At 35.4% G+C, this 17,001-nt stretch overlaps 1 protein-coding gene across 5 annotated transcripts in view; it reads right to left on the reverse strand.

The window, feature by feature from the left end:
• Positions 1-1,883: 1,883 nt before the first annotated feature.
• LOC136035168 (protein trapped in endoderm-1-like) overlaps positions 1,884-17,001 on the reverse strand; it is a 63,628-nt gene continuing 48,510 nt past the window's right edge. For all 5 annotated transcript variants that reach the window (XM_065716738.1, XM_065716737.1, XM_065716741.1 and 2 more), the window contains exons 6-7: positions 11,335-11,527; positions 1,884-4,115 (exon numbers count right to left, since the gene is read on the reverse strand). In XM_065716738.1, the coding sequence (XP_065572810.1) occupies positions 3,870-4,115; positions 11,335-11,527 (439 nt within the window). In that variant the 3' untranslated portion in view covers positions 1,884-3,869. The remainder of the gene's footprint in view (positions 4,116-11,334; positions 11,528-17,001) is intronic.

The following is a 17,001-nucleotide window of genomic DNA, read 5'->3' on the forward strand; positions in this document are numbered from 1 at the left end:
AAAAACTAAAAAGAAAAAAAAACCTAAAAACTAATAAAAAACTAAAAAATCTAAAAATCTAAATAAACTAAAAAAGAAAAAAGGAAAAAAATAAAGGAGAAAAACAAAACTAAAAAACGAATGTATATACAGACCGGGACACCGGGATACAAATGACGACCGGGACACAGGGAATATAAATGACCATACATAAGCCATAATGATCAGGACATAAGTAAAAAACATAAATGACGACCGGGACACAGGGACACAACTACAACGGGGACGCCGGGGGGCACAGGGGGATATAAATGACGACCGGGACAGGGAATGGTCGATTAGCAATCACCATCAACAAAGCTCAAGGGCAATCACTAGAATCATGAGGTATAGATCTGAATACGGATTGTTTTCCCATGGACCATTATATGTTGCATGTTCAAGAGTCGGTAAACCTGACAATCTATTTATATGCACAGACAATGGGACAGCAAAGAATGTTGTATATTCGCAAGTTTTACGTAGTTAAAAACATATATATAATATATCTATCTATATTAACAGGTGGGACATAGGGACACAACTACAATGGCGCGTAACTAATATGGCGCGTAACGACTTACGCGCGCGGGGGGGCTTGGGGGGGCGCGAAGCGCCCCCACCAACCAGGTATGACGACACTCAAAGAGAAAGCGACCGGGACAAAAGGAATGTTCGATTAGCAATCAACAAAGCACCGGGACACAGGGAGTATAAATGACGACCAGGACATAAGTAAAAAAAAAAACTAAAAAAACTAAAAAGAAGGTAAAGACTACAAAAAAACTAAAAAGAAAAAAAAAACTAAAAACTAATAAAAAAACTAAAAAATCTAAAAATCTAAATAAACTAAAAAAGAAAAAAAATAAAAAAGGAAAAAAATAAAGGAGAAAAACAAAACTAAAAAACGAATGTATATACAGACCGGGACACCGGGATACAAATGACGACCGGGACACAGGGAACATAAATGACCATACATAAGCCATAATGACCAGGACATAAGTAAAAAATATAAATGACGACCGGGACACAGGGACACAACTACAACGGGGACGCCGGGGGGCACAGGGGGATATAAATGACGACCGGGACACCGGGACAGGGAATGTTCGATTAGCAATCACCATCAACAAAGCTCATGGGTAATCATTAGAATCATGAGGTATAGATCTGAATACGGATTGTTTTCCCATGGACCATTATATGTTGCATGTTCAAGAGTCGGTAAACCTGACAATCTATTTATATGCACAGACAATGGGACAGCAAAGAATGTTGTATATTCGCAAGTTTTACGTAGTTAAAAACATATATATAATATATCTATCTATATTCACAGGTGGGACATAGGGACACAACTACAATGGCGCGTAACTAATATGGCGCGTAACGACTTACGCGCGCGGGGGGGCTTGGGGGGGGCGCGAAGCGCCCCCACCAACTAGGTGTTGGGGTGGCGCGAAGCGCCACCCCAACAGCTAGTATATATATATATATATATATATATATATATATATATATATATATATATATATATATATATATATATATATATATATATATATATATATAAAAACATATATATATATATATATATATATATATATATATATATATATATATATATATATATATATATATATAAAATGAGAGAGAGAGAGAAAGGGTTTCATTAAACGTCATCCGATTTATACTTGAAACATTTAATGAATTAGACCCAGTAATTGAGAAGAGGAAACCACATTTACATTAAGATATTTTATTCGTTTTTGGGATATCGGGCAAATGCCAGCTTTAGCTCATTCATTATAGAAAATTGGGTTCAGTTTTATTAGAATAACGCCTCAAAACATTCCGTAACGTAGTTTTTGTAGAAAATTTTTCATCTAATTTCAAAAATTACAATCTTTCATAAAGACAAACAGGTTATCATGCACAAAATAGTTACATATATACACAGCAATAAATTAATAGACGCAGCAATTGACGAAGCAATAAAAGATACAATTTAAAGTAATACAATAAAAGACACAATGGCAGCAATAGTAAAAGCAACAGAAGCAATAAAATATATAATAGAAGCAATATAATAAAAGATACAATAGAAGCAATAATAGAAACAACATTTATAAAATTGATCCGTTAAGGAACCAAGGAAATATATTTGAACAAAATACCAATCTCAGCCACAATAAATTACTGTTATACAATAGAAGCAATATTTAAAAACGTGATTTGTTAGAGAAGCAATAAAAGATTTTCGAACAGACTACCAAACTACACGATTTAATGCACCATTATCTTATGCACCATTTATCCATTTTAATGCACCATTTAACTTGGAGAACTACTTTTTTGCATGGCACACACTAGGCCACGCTTGCGAGACTACACAGTATAAAAGATTATTGAGAGTTGCTAGATCTTCGGCTGCCACTATCTTAGTTTCTCTATAATTTTGTCGATAAGCTTTCAAAAAAAGTATCTACAAAATTAGACCTTAAGAGCAATAAAAATAGTGCAAACATATATTGTCATAAATTACTATTATCAGCTGTTCCATAGATCTGCATGAATTCCACGGAGAGTTAAAAATTCGGTGTGAATCTACGTTACAGATTATATCATACAGGCTCGAACACGGTTTTTTTGGAGGAAGTTGTATCATACAGGCTCGAAAACGTTTTTTTTTTTGACGAACCGTATCGACAGTTTGAATAAGAAATGCCCGCAAATAAAAAAAAAATGTATTATTTTGGGAAGGCCTGGTACTTGAAGTACCCCAGTGCACGCACCTGAGACTATGTCTAGTTTTCTAGAAAAATACCAAAGTATAAGAAAATTTCCGTTATGAATGAAGCATTTATTTATATGATGTGAAAGTGCTTTCCATATGCGGTACCATCTCTGTCTTGAAGGAATTAAGAGAAAAACCGAAAAAAAAACAGGAAAACCGGAAAAATAGTAAAGAACAAAAAATTGTTTATATACAGTCACTAAGTAGAATACAACCGCTACCATCTACGTTTGATTTTTCATTCGTCATATACTCAGTATCCATTTTTGGTTCTGATAAAGTTATAAGAATAAAAGTTTATTAAACTTTATATATTTCATTTTTAATTCTCATTCTATAATTTTCTTTAAAAAAGGTTATTAAGTGCACAAAGTGGAGCAAAGGACAGCAAAATAAGATACTAAAACCTTCGATAGGAAACAATTATAGATTTGTTACTTGCATTTTAAATAAATTGTACTAAGTATATATACAACATAAATAATATCTGTATGGTGAACAAACAATTGAACTGACAGAAGTGCAACTCATTCAAGTTGAATAGAACTGCCATGCGTGGCATTTTGTCTCGCCTGTAAAATCATTTCACTGACCAACCACATGCACCACATGTTTGTTAATCTAATTTATCTTCTATTGAAGCTATTGGATAAAACAGACAATTTTTGTCAAACAATTTTTCAAACAGAAGTATCAGTTACGACAGTACGTCCGTAAGATTTACTTAGTAAGAGTTTCGTCACTATGACTGTGCATGTGTCTTTATCACCATTATTCATTTGAACTTTTGAAAAAATGAAAGGACATTTTGTCCATAAAATATGAATGTGGTCAGCATGGGAATTAATTACCAAGTTGATTCAAGTTAGAAGTGATCAAGTTAGAATGAAGAACAGATCAAGTAGAACTGATCAAGTTGAATCAAGTTAGAACTGCTGAGTGACTTGATGGTTCTCACTTCATTGATTACTGGCAAAAATTTGCAAAATAATTGATACGAAGTGCCCTGTTTTTAATTTCTCCCCAAAAGTGTCAAAGTTAATCAAATAATTTAGACCACATTTGTCCGTATGACACGAATACGATCAGCATGAGTGGCAAAGTGCCACACTGATTGGAGCATCGTTCGTCCAGATGCATTGGAACTAGCTTGAGATGTGGTTAGCCCATCTTTGCAGAACAGGGCTCTGTACGCAGCTCGATATTGGCGATTGCTGGCAGCATATATGACAGGATTCACTACACACGAAGCCCACGCAAGAATAGAAGCAAAAACGTGTAACACTGGAACAGTTATCTAAAAACAAATTAAGAATCAACAAGTAAAAACGAAACTCAAAGAAATTTGGGAAAGGGAACAATTCTGTTTATATTCTGAGAAAGCCACTCTCAAATTTTCAAAAGTTGAGTTGCAACCACTAGTAGTCTTTCATTTTCAAACGGGCACTACTAATTTAAATTGATGTATCATCAACCCCGCATGATTTTTATTAGTGGCTTTTTACTTGATACTGAAGGGTAAAAAAAAACATCGAACAGCCTATTAGAAACAATAAAACTTTTTTTGTAACCTTGAACCTACCTCTGGAAATGTCTACAGAAAAGCCTGGGTTTCATTAGCGGCATTCAGGTAACTAGTAGTTATTGAGTTCACCACTTCGATGACTTTGTTTATATAAGTTTGTTTATATAAAGCTGTGTTTTCATTTTGGTGGACTAAAAGCTACTTGGGTTTGAGAATAATTGCTTGCGAAGAATACTTGCGATTTGTTGGGCTGATAGAGTACCTAGCACCAGGACCAGGTTTCTCACCAAGCAGCCTCCAGTAACCAACAAAGTTCGACATAGAAGGAGGCACTAGTAGGTTCATGTGACTCGAATGAAGCAGAAATGACTTCGCCTTGGCGTTTCGATCTGGCCTTCTCCGGGCCTCTAGAAGAGTGGTAGAAAACAGATCACCATTGGTTGTTCTCTTGAAGTTGAGGCAACAGTAATACGATCATCCCTCCATGAGCTGTAGTCTCTGGCTCAGGATTATCCGATGTGGAGGTCAGGCATTTCTAACCTATCCGCCACCAGGTGTCGAAGGATCTAAATCTATATGAGTCTTCCCCCTGTTTCCCCCGGTGTCCCCGTTGTAGTTGTGTCCCTGTGTCCCGGTCGTCATTTATATTCCCTGTGTCCCGGGTCCCGGTCATCATTTGTATCCCGGTGTCCCGGTCTGTATATACATTCGTTTTTTAGTTTTGTTTTTCTCCTTTATTTTTTTCCTTTTTTTTTCTTTTTTAGCTTATTTAGATTTTTAGATTTTTTAGTTTTTTTTATTAGTTTTTAGTTTTTATTTCTTTTTAGTTTTTTTGTCCCGGTCGTCATTTATATCCCCCTGTTTCCCCCGGTGTCCCCGTTGTAGTTGTGTCCCTGTGTCCCGGTCGTTATTTATATTCCCTGTGTCCCGGTCGTCATTTGTATCCCGGTGTACCGGTCTGTATATACATTCGTTTTTTAGTTTTGTTTTTCTCCTTTATTTTTTTCCTTTTTTTTTCTTTTTTAGTTTATTTAGATTTTTAGATTTTTTAGTTTTTTTATTAGTTTTTAGTTTTTTTTTCTTTTTAGTTTTTTTGTAGTTTTTACCTTCTTTTTAGTTTTGTTAATTTTTTTTTTTTACTTGTGTCCTGGTCGTCATTTATACTCCCTGTGTCCCGGTGCTTTGTTGATTGCTAATCGAACATTCCTTTTGTCCTGGTCGCTTTCTCTTTGAGTGTCGTCATTTATTTTTTTCTTTTTTAGTTCTTTTAGTTTTTACCTTTTTTAGTTTTTTTTTAGTTTTTAGTTTTTTTAGTTTTTTACCTTTTTTTAGTTTTTTTAGTTTTTTAGCTTTTTTATTTTTTTTATTAGTTTTTAGTTTTTTTGTAGTTTTTGCCTTTTTTTTTAGTTTTTTGTCCTGGTCGCTTTCTCTTTGAGTGTCGTCATTTATTAGTTTTTTCCTTTTTTTTTTTAGTTTTTTATTGGTTTTTACCTTTATTTTAGCTTATTTTTCAGTTTTTTCCTTTTTTTTAGTTTTTTTTTATTTTTTATTTTTTTTAGTTTTTTACCTTTTTTTAGTTTTTTTAGTTTTTTTAGTTTTTTAGCTTTTTTACTTTTTTTATTAGTTTTTAGTTTTTTTTTGTAGTTTTTGCCTTTTTTTAGTTTTTTCAGTTTTTTTTTTAGTTTTTTATTGGTTTTTACCTTTATAGTTTTTTTAGTTTTTTAGCTTTTTTATTTTTTTTATTAGTTTTTAGTTTTTTTTGTAGTTTTTGCCTTTTTTTAGTTTTTTCAGTTTTGACGTCACCTAATCCAGTTTTTTCAGGTGACGTCACCTGACACATCCATCCACACATCCATCCACACATCCACAGACAGACAACTTATTTTTATATATATAGATATATATATATATATATATATATATATATATATATATGTATATACATATATATATATATATAAACTAGCAGAACGATTAGGTGAAGGCATTCCCAAATGCTTGAGAAGTTTGTTTACAATAGATAAGCACAAATCTTCAATCATAACTAAAGTGCAGTTATAAATTTCTGTTGTAAAGTCCAAGGTCATATCTGACCTTTCTAGCCGTATTCGGTGGAGTATATTCTCGGCCATTTGCGATTTGTATTTCTCCCATAACTCTGTAGGAGATGAAGGAGAGCAACTTTTGCCGGAAGACAAAGGCCGTAATGTCATGTCTGATTAGGTGAAGGCATTCCCAAATGCTTGAGAAGTTTGTTTACAATAGATAAGCACAATTCTTCAATCATAACTAAAGTGCAGTTATAAATCTCTGTTGTAAAGTCCAAGGTCATATCTGACCTTTCTAGCCGTATTCGGTGGAGATTATTCTCGGCCATTTGCGATTTGTATTTCTCCCATAACTCTGTAGCAGATGAAGGAGAGCAACTTTTGCCGGAAGACAAAGGCCGTAATGTCATGTCTGATTAGGTGAAGGCATTCCCAAATGCTTGAGAAGTTTGTTTGCAATAGATAAACACAAATCTTCAATCATAACTAAAGTACAGTTATAAATTTCTGTTGTACAGTCCAAGGTCATATCTGACCTTTCTAGCCGTATTCGGTGAAGTATATTCTCGGCCATTTGCGATTTGTATTTCTCCTATAACTCTGTAGGAGATGATGGAGAGCAACTTTTGCCGGAAGACAAGGGCTATAATGTCATGTGTGATTAGGTGAAGGCATTCCCAAATGCTTGAGAAGTTTATTTGCAATAGATAAGCACAAATCTTCAATCATAACTAAAGTGCAGTTATAAATTTCTGTTGTAAAGTCCAAGGTCATATCTGACCTTTCTAGCCGTATTCGGTGGAGTATATTCTCGGCCATTTGTGATTTGTATTTCTCCCATAACTCTGTAGGAGATGAAGGAGAGCAGCTTTTGCCGGAAGACACGGGCCGTAATGTCATGTCTATGAACCGGCGATTATCCAGCTGATTGTATCGCCTATAAAGAATATTATCTCGAGGTAAGAACTGATCACCGACCATAACGATTGCCACTTCGTTGATAGCTGCGTATCAGTAGGCATCAATTCGATTGCTGTTTTGAACAGAAGCACTAAATTATTATTTATGTGGAAAAGATGTTGCAACTGGGAAACGATAGTCCTTTCAACGTCGTTTTTTTATCATCGGTATCACTTTCAAGTTGTTTGGTTTGTTTTACCTTGACTTGTCTTTCGTCACTATGAAATACATATCGCCGAACCTTTGTTTTTTTAACTAAAATCTGGTAGGTATCTCAAACCAAGTCATCATCGCTATCATTTTCAGTTTTGATACGTTTTGACTCTCGCTGTCCAGGTTGTTTCAGGTTTCTCTTGTGATTCCTCGGCAAGCTTTCTTTTGGTGATTTCTGTTTGAGACGCAAGCCTGTTTTCACGCTGTTGTTGTGATTCCTCCGCATGCTTTCTTTTCATACTTTCTCTATTACCCGCAAACCTGTTTTCACGCTGTTGTTGTGATTCCTCGGCACGCTTTCTTTTCTTACTTTCTCTATTAGCCGCAAGCCTTTTGGCATTAGCTCTTTGAGCAGCTTCGTCGGCTGTTTCTCCTTAATGACGTCATATACAGTCGACAAACATGACGTCAGTCGACAAACAAACATGACGTCAGTACACAAACAACTTCTTTTTATATATATAGATAATATATATATATATATATATATATATATATATATATATATATATATATATATATATATATATATATATATATATATATATAATATATATATATACATGATGATGATGATGATGATTTATTTTTTACCCACAACAACACTATAAAAGTATTAAAATGTGGAGTACAAACAATTAAATACACACAAAAAAAAGCAAAACATACAAAAAAAGAAAAGTAATGACAATATAAATTTTTTACGTTAATACAAAAAATTAAATAAACACACAAAATAACGAACTATGGAAAAAAAAGAGAAGAAAATAAACATTAGATACACACAAAAATGAAATTCAAAAAACACAAAGAGAAAAACAAATACACACACAAAGTCAACGAAAAAAAAAACGGATAAGACGGTGGTGAGGGGATAGGCGCGCAGAAGCTGTACTGGTTGTATATTTAAAAAAAAATAAAAGCAATACGAAGATAGGAAGAATCAGCTCTTATGTAGTTACTCTATTGTTTTTCTTACAATAGAGTAGATGCATTCATTTAGCCTTAGAAGAGGACTAAAATATTCTTCGGCTGACAAAATGCCCCCTATAGTAGCCATGATGTCTGATTTTTGTAGGACTGTCAACTGTAGGTGGAAGACACCCTTGATAATATAAAATCAAGTTGAGCACAATCTTAACATATATGTTCAAATTTTTCAGCCTGTATCTATTACGTCTAAGCTTTTCTGTATCTAACCTCATTCAGGCTGAATTATACTTACCATTTCCATGGATGTGATTTATCCTTCCGCTATTCAGCACTAACTCAACTTGACAAGGGATCATGGGACATGGGACAAGGGACATTTTCCTTATCCAAGGAAGAAATACGACAACATTGGTATGAAATCTTTAAGACATCCTTGGTGTGCCACAAGGTTTTTCAAGAAGTTTGGCAGTGTATGAGTGCATTTCCAAATCCAAGTACTCTCATGGGTTATTAAATTACGAGGTTTTTTCAAACAAGGTGAATATGAATTAAGGTAAATAAGTCAAGATATACGGTGCTTCCTTCCTTATTGACCCTAAACACATAAAATGTAGAAGGATTTTTGACAGTTTTCCTATTTCCACACGATAAAAAAGTTGACTTAGGTATAGAATTTAAATAGCCATAGAATTAATAGATTATAAATATTGATATTTATGCCTATAGAATATATAAATATAGAACTTATTTCTTATATTGTAAGAAAATAAGAAAAAAAACACTGTATAATGCTTAAAGCCTACGATTCATTTCGATCCAGTAATTTGATGAAAAGGGATATTAATGGGAATTAATATTTAATTCATGAAATAAATACTGATTATTGGTATCAACAGTGATTCATGATTCATGTACTTTCAAGGTTAATATCAAGATTATATTTTCATTTTTGTCGTCAAGAATTTAGTTACTGTTTTATGATACAAATTGACCTTGAAAATTAACGAGATTAGTGGCTTTCATTGAACAAGATGCTGAACCATCCTGGGCGTTTATATCCTGAGGTAACAGCTGTCATTTCTTTGACAACCGAGCACAATCCACAGATAATCCTTTATTTTCACACCTCCAGCAGGATTAGTTAAAGACTGTTTTAGGCAGATAGCACTACCTACATATGAACTTTTTTGTGTTGTTTAACTTGCCAAACTTCTTTTTGGTTTCTGTTTCACAAAGCTCTGAAGGTTTGCTTCTTTGAAAGGAAAGCTGGAAAGGAAGTAAGTTTGTTTGTATTGTGATGCCATATTTCTGACAGTGCAAACCCGATAATAACCTTTACTTTCAAACCCGCAGGTAATGTTATAATACTACTTGAGATAGATGTCTCTGCATCTACTTTTAGCAATTAGATTTTGCCAAAACTATTGAAGGAAAAATCACCTGTACAAGAGCATTTAATTTCTAGTTCTAATAAATTAATTAGCTGATCATGTCATCTGTACATTCTAAGTCTAGGGAAATTTTACTCTACCATTAGATTTTATGTTTCTCCATAGCTTTTGCCGTGTTCCTTAGGACAAAGTCCATCACGACAATGAAATTTCCTTTGTCACCTACTGCGCCATCTTAATATAATCTACTAAATCTTCTATTTTTATCTAATCTATTCGTTGAATCTGACACAAGGATGTACCCAGAGGGCGGGAGCTTCAGGGCTGAACTCCAAAATGCAAGATTTCCATAAGTTTCTGGGCCCTTTTTATTCAAATAAGAACAATTTTTTATTATTCTTCCCTAAAAAAAAACTCCTACATTCACGGCTGCTCTAATAGGTAACCAATCTGATTAAGAGCAAGTTCAAGTTCTTTATTTCTTTATCGACTGGTTAATCTTTAACTATACATATTCAAACTATTCACATAACATCCCCGGCAGGGAGACTGGCTTGAAAGCCGGGTGACAATATAACGGTAAAAACAAACAAACCCAGAAGAAACGAATGTCATCACACTTCTCACTCTATCTCACACCAAAAAATAAATGCCAAAAAACATTTATTAAAACTATTCTCAATATTAATCCGATAGCTGAAGGACCGGGAGCTACTCACAAATTAATATTTACTAATTAGCAGAGCTTTGATTTTAGTTTTTAATGTTAACAGCGATAGACTCTGATCAAAAAAAGATTCACATGTGTTCCAATAATTTGTAATAACATTTTTAGGCGAAAATTTAGACCATTCGGAGACAATGAAAGGCACAGGAAGCTTACTTAAAGGACAACGAGTATTGTATGGTCGGACTGAGGGAGGGCCTGGGAAAAATGATTTAAAACCATCTGGTTGCGGATCTTTTAGATAACGGACACGGAAAAGTATACATTGAGCCCAGGGTATATTTTTGAAACCATGGTTGATCGATATGGGATTAATATTGCTCCAGATTGCAGGACAAGGAGCAGCGGGTAGATAAAGCAGCTTTTAGTAGTGGTCATTCCTGCATTCCTGAAAGATCGGTTTCCTTTGCCAGTTAGGATGGGATGACTCATAGATTACACAGTAAGTAAGTAAATAATTACAATTGTTTTTCTATCTACTGAAATTAAACTTAAGTAAGCATGGCAATTTTAACAATTATTATTTTTACTTTTTTTTACTTTTCAGTTATCGTTGTTAACACTTATATTTTAGCCTGACACATTCCATCATAATTTAATATGTTTGTATCTGAAATTATTAGTGAACTTTAAATTATCTTCATTCTTCCTTTTGTATCTACAATTCTTTTTTAAAATTTATTTTAAAGTCAATCATATATTTATTAAAGATTCCTTACTTCATCATCAGCAATATTGACTACCATCAGGGGTAAGAAGCATAAAAGAAATGTACAGAATATGGTCAGCATCATTCGGGTAAGTCTCAAATCTTCTTTCCTTTGGGAATTTCCTTTTGGCTCGTTTGAAGGCTGCACAGACATGCCATTTGATTGGCTGATGCTTTTTTGGCTCAGTTTACTTGGTGATGTACTAGAAGTGAAATATTATTTATAATGAATTGTGAAATTTAGAAGAGGCTCATTTGATTTTAAATGTATAGTTCTAGTCTCCTTTTAAAAGTCAACCACGATGGAGAGCAACTAGACCCCCTGCCTTTCCCAAAACACATTGAAATTGTTATATAGCCATTTTATTACTTATAGTCCTAAAATAATGTAACAATATTTCTAGGGTAGATACAGTCCCCCAGAGCCCAAGGTCAAAGGTTGTAGGTTATGCCCAGGGCATATAAGATTTTTAAGGAACCGATAGCTGTATAAACTTTGATCGGATGGAGCTTATTGATTGGAAATCGGAAGTTTTGGTGCCGTTTTTAAGAGTCAAAAGTGAATGAAGGGACATCAGCTCCCCCCTAGCCTATCATTCCCCAAAACATACCCGATCAAAGTTTTAAGAGATCTGTTTTGTTCAGCATTGCTAAAAGGTCAAGTATGCAGGATGTCAACCTCCTCACAGTCCTAAGGACATGGGCTGTAAGTTAGGCAATACGTTCATTGTTTAAACATAGCATATATTATTGAGAAAGGTGTGTATGTTTGAACTTTACTTTTCAAGAAGATGCGGAGTATTCAGGCAAGCCTTTCAGTGAATGTTGAGGGGAGTGTTGAACTGAATCAAAACGCATTGTGTATACGGATTGTCAAAAGGGTACACCACAGGAATAACTGGGTATATTAATTTGGAAAATTCAAGAAATGATATGTGAGATGATCAAAAAGGTAATATTTGCATGCTATCGATGCTACTAAATCTTTCCGTGAAAAAATATTTCACGTGAAAAATGTTCCCTAGAAGCTTCACCTCAATACCCTTAGCTTGCGCAGTAGCAATAGTTATATCAGCATTAGTAGCAGTATGCGGATATCGCCTTTGGTTTTTTCACCATCCCGTTCAATACAAGCTGAAAGTTTCAGCTTACCATGTACCATCGACCATTCCTGAAGCATTTTTGAGGCGTCCGCATGACAACCTTTGTGGGCATATTGTGTTTCGATTTAATTCCATGCAGTTTCTATGTATCTCAAATTTTTTCCGTTAATATCCTTAGTTTTAATAGCGGTAGTAGTAGTAGTAGCTGTAGAAATAATTGTAGTAGCCTAAGCTTTAGTGGTAGTAGTGTTAATAGAAGTAGTAATAATAGTAACAGCAGCAATAGTATGAGTATAAGCAGTAGCATTAGGATGTAAACATTTTCTGTTGATTAGTTCAACATCCCTCACAACAAGCCCTGTTAGTTTCAACTTCACACACCAGACTGTTCCTAAGATATTGCTGTTACAGATTTTTGACAGCCTGGATGCAGACGGCGTATTCTGATTCAATTCATCTACCCCCCTCAAAATTTCTTGAAAATTTTACCTTCGTGCCCTTAGACATAGTTGTAATAGTAGTCACAGTAGTATTGATACTACTAGCAATAGAGTTTAATAGTGGTAGTACTATTAGCAGAATTTAGTTTAAATTTAATACAATTAGCCGTTGCTTTGACATTACTGATACGTCCTTTTGATACCTTTCTGTTCATATAGTTCTTGCAATTGTCATCTCAATGGGCATTAGCCCTACAAATAGTTGTAACAGAAGTAGTAGTAGCAGCAGTAAACAATTTAGTAGTAAAAGTGGTACTATCAGTAGTGTGCACATATTACCTTTTGGTGAGTTTATTTTCCCCTTTATGTAGTCTCTGAATGTTTCTACTTAATACCCAAATCAATTCTTGAAATAAACCATTTTGACAATGTTCACGCTCATATCGTCTTTTGATTTAGTTCAAATTTCCCCTTAATGCTCAAAATAGGGTAGTGTGGTAGTAGTAGTGGTGGTAGTTGTAGTAGTATCGATAGCATGCAAATATTGCCTTTTGATCATCTCACATATCATTTCTTGAATTTTCAAAATTAATATACCCAGTTATTCCTGTGGTGTACCCTTTTTACAATCCGTTTACACAATGTGTTTTGATTCAGTTCAACACTCCCCTCAGCATTCACTGAAAGGCTTGCCTGAATACTCCTCGTCTTCTTGAAAAGTGAAGTTCAAACATACATACCTTTTTCAATAACATATACTATATTTAAACACTGAACTAATTGCCTAACTTACAGCCCTTGTCCTTAGGACTGTGAGGAGGTTGACATCCTCCATACTTGACCTTTTAGCAATGCTGAACAAAACAGATCTCTTAAAATTTTGATCGGGTATATTTTGGGAAATGATAGGCTAGGGGGGGAGGGCTGACGTCCCTTCATTCACTTTTGACTCTTAAAAACGACACCAAAACTTTCGATTTCCAATCAAATAAGCTCCATCCGATCAAAGTTTATACAGCTATCCGTTCCTTAAAAATCTTATATGCCCTGGGCATAACCTAAAACCTTTGACCTTGGGTTCTGGGGGATTGTATCCACCCTAAAAATATTGTTACATTAATTTAGGACTATAAAAAGCAAAATGGCTATATAACAATTTCAATGTGTTTTGGGAAAGGCAGATGTCAGGGAGGGGGTCTAGTTGCTCTCCATCGTGGTTGACTTTTAAAACGAGACTAGAACTATACATTTAAAATCAAATGAGCCTCTTCTAAATTTCACACGACCACCTTTTCCATAGAAAACCTTATATTCCCCTGGGGCATAACTTACAACTCTTCCCCCTAGACTCTGGGGAGGGGGCTCTGTCAATCCCAAACGCCTTACTCTATGATATTTGGACTGTTCTTTAACAAAAGTCTATTTCGAAATGTGTACCGGATTCGACAGTGGAAAATAAAACGTAGGGGAGGGGGCAGCTGCCCCCGATCATTTTGACTCTTGAAGGGGAACTAAAATATCTGATTTCCTCAAGTGAGCCCCTCCGGAGTTTATACGACCACCCTTTCCATAAGACCCTTATACGTCCTCTGGGCATAATTTATGACCCTTGAGGGCTCTGAGGGGGTGTCATCCTCAAAAATATAATTTTCAGACCTTTGAACTGCGCTTAACAAAATGGCTTTCTCAAAATTTTTATTAGATGTGTTTTGGGGATTGATGGGCATCGGGGGGGGGATAGAGGCTTGTTGCCCTCCAATCAATTTTAGCTATTAAAAAAGGCCTTTTCCATTTCCAATCGAATGAGCCTTTTTTGAAGTTTCTACGACAACAACTGACCATCTCAAAATTTCTATCTGATGCATTTTGGGTAAATACAAGGTGTGGGAGTGGAGGTATCCACCCTTTGCTCACTTTGAATATTAAAAAAGGTACTAAAACTTCTCATTAGCAATCCAGTGAGCCCCTCCGAAGTTTAAATGACCACCTTTTCTATAAAAACCTTATATGCCCCCAGGATATAAGCTACAACCCTTACCCCAAGGGTGGCGGGGGGTTGTCATCCTCAAAGAAATTCTGGACATTTTAACTGTGCTGAACAGCCGAAGAATACGGCATTGGAGTTTACGGTCCCTACCGGCGGTGCTGATCCCCGTTTCTTGGCCCTACAGACAGGAAGTGCAGTGGGGGGCTGGGGGCCTGTAATCTTATGATTTCGCACATCTTCCTGCTTACTTTCACTAGATTTTTCCAGGTAACCATTTACAGCTGGGTCGACCCTGGCAGAGCTTACAGAGTCATGCCACTGACCCCTGTCCCAAACCAAATAATCGGGTACACTAGGACTCGAGCCCTCTCCCTCTCGGACAAAGAATCCTAATTACAGTGCACCAATCAACATCATTGCCATCGTAAAATTCTGAATTGGATATGTTTAGGAAAATGGTGGGGGTTTGAGGGGGGTTTATTTCCCTTCAATCACTTTTGAATACTAAAAGGGGCACAAACCCCTTCAATTTCCAATCGATTTAGCCTTTTTTGGGGTTTTTACGACAACAAATGGCCATGTCAAAATTTATGTAAGTTGCATTTCGGTAAAATAGGAGATGTGAGAGGGGTATCCACCATCCAATTACTCTGAATCTAAGAAGGACACTAGAACTTCTGATTAGCAGTCCAATGAGCCCCCTTCGCAGTCTACACGATCATCCTTTCTATATAAACCTTATATGTCCTCAGGGCATAATTTTTATTAGCTTTATTATTAACACAAGCATTTTAGAAGAGTTCAAGCCTTATTCTCCTTCCTAATTAGTAGCAATTCTGAACATGTAACAGGTCACTGCTTCGATGCTCAACCCGAAAATCAACCCAAAAAATAAGAACTTGTTCTGCTTCAGCATTATTTGTACCAGTAGCCTTATTCACTTTATCACAATTGCGACGACATAGTTAGAAATATTTCAGAAAATTATTGAATGGGAGTCGAATATTCCTATTTTCTCTCTGAGTGATGAGCTTCATGTTAAGACACTACTCGTTTAAGCTGCACGTAGACATTAGGTTGTAGACATAAAGGTAGACATAAAGGTTGTCGGTTCTGATTGTCAGTTCTTGCTGGCCTCTCAACCTACATCAGGCCCATTCTCGAGTATTGTTCCATTTGTGGTCCCCAAACTCAGAACACAGCTGACATGGCAGATGAACTAGAAGATATTCATAAGCGCGCAACTAAGATAGTTCTCGGACCCAGTTTCAGCATCTACGAAAGTGCCCTTGAGCTCTTGAATTTGCCCACTTTATTCAGTCGAAGAGATGAACTAATAAAGATTTTTGAGAGATGACTATTAAAAAACGAGAAGCACCGTTCCCTACTCCCACCATCGGCATCAATCAGCAGACATACTAGGCATTACAACAAACTAGTACCAGTCAAATGCCGTACGAGCAGATTCGCAAACTCCTATGTACCATATTTCCTAAGTGCATTTTACAAGTAAATTGAAAATTCAGATTTCAGAGTTCCGGCCAGGGATGCAAAAAAAATACAATATAAGCAAATACCAAAAAAAAAGAGAACAATAGCCAAAAAACATATAAGATAGAAAAGAGAACATACCTGAGGCCTTGGAGCCGAAACGCAGAGAAGACAGCCATAAACCATGAAACATATACTCAGGGGACATCAACTCCTCGGAGGAAAGGGAAAATAAAAATAAATGCTATTCTGTTTTATTCCTAACTAAATGGTCTTTACGAAGCCTTTTAAAAGTCCCAAACGAGTGGCATCTCTGTACTGAAGAAGGTAGTGAATTCCAGACCTGTTGACAAGCAATGAGGGGATTAAAATCTGATCGAATAGAGGAGGAATGCAAATATTATATGAAGAACGAAGGCTATATGGAGCTGAATCAGGAATAAACACTGGAGTTTTTTGAAGTGATTTTGAATGATTGGCATGAAGCTGATGAGAGACAAAAGAAGCACAAGAAATAGCATAATTAGTAATAGACTGAAATAGTAATAAAAAAAAAATAATAGAAGAAATAATAATAAATAATATAAATAGACTGTAGACTTAAGATCAGTGTTGGTGAGGAACGGATGTAGACGGAAAATCAGACATCCATACAA

Source organism: Artemia franciscana, chromosome 14, assembly GCF_032884065.1.
Source record: "Artemia franciscana chromosome 14, ASM3288406v1, whole genome shotgun sequence".
Classification (NCBI taxonomy): Eukaryota; Metazoa; Arthropoda; class Branchiopoda; order Anostraca; family Artemiidae; genus Artemia; species Artemia franciscana.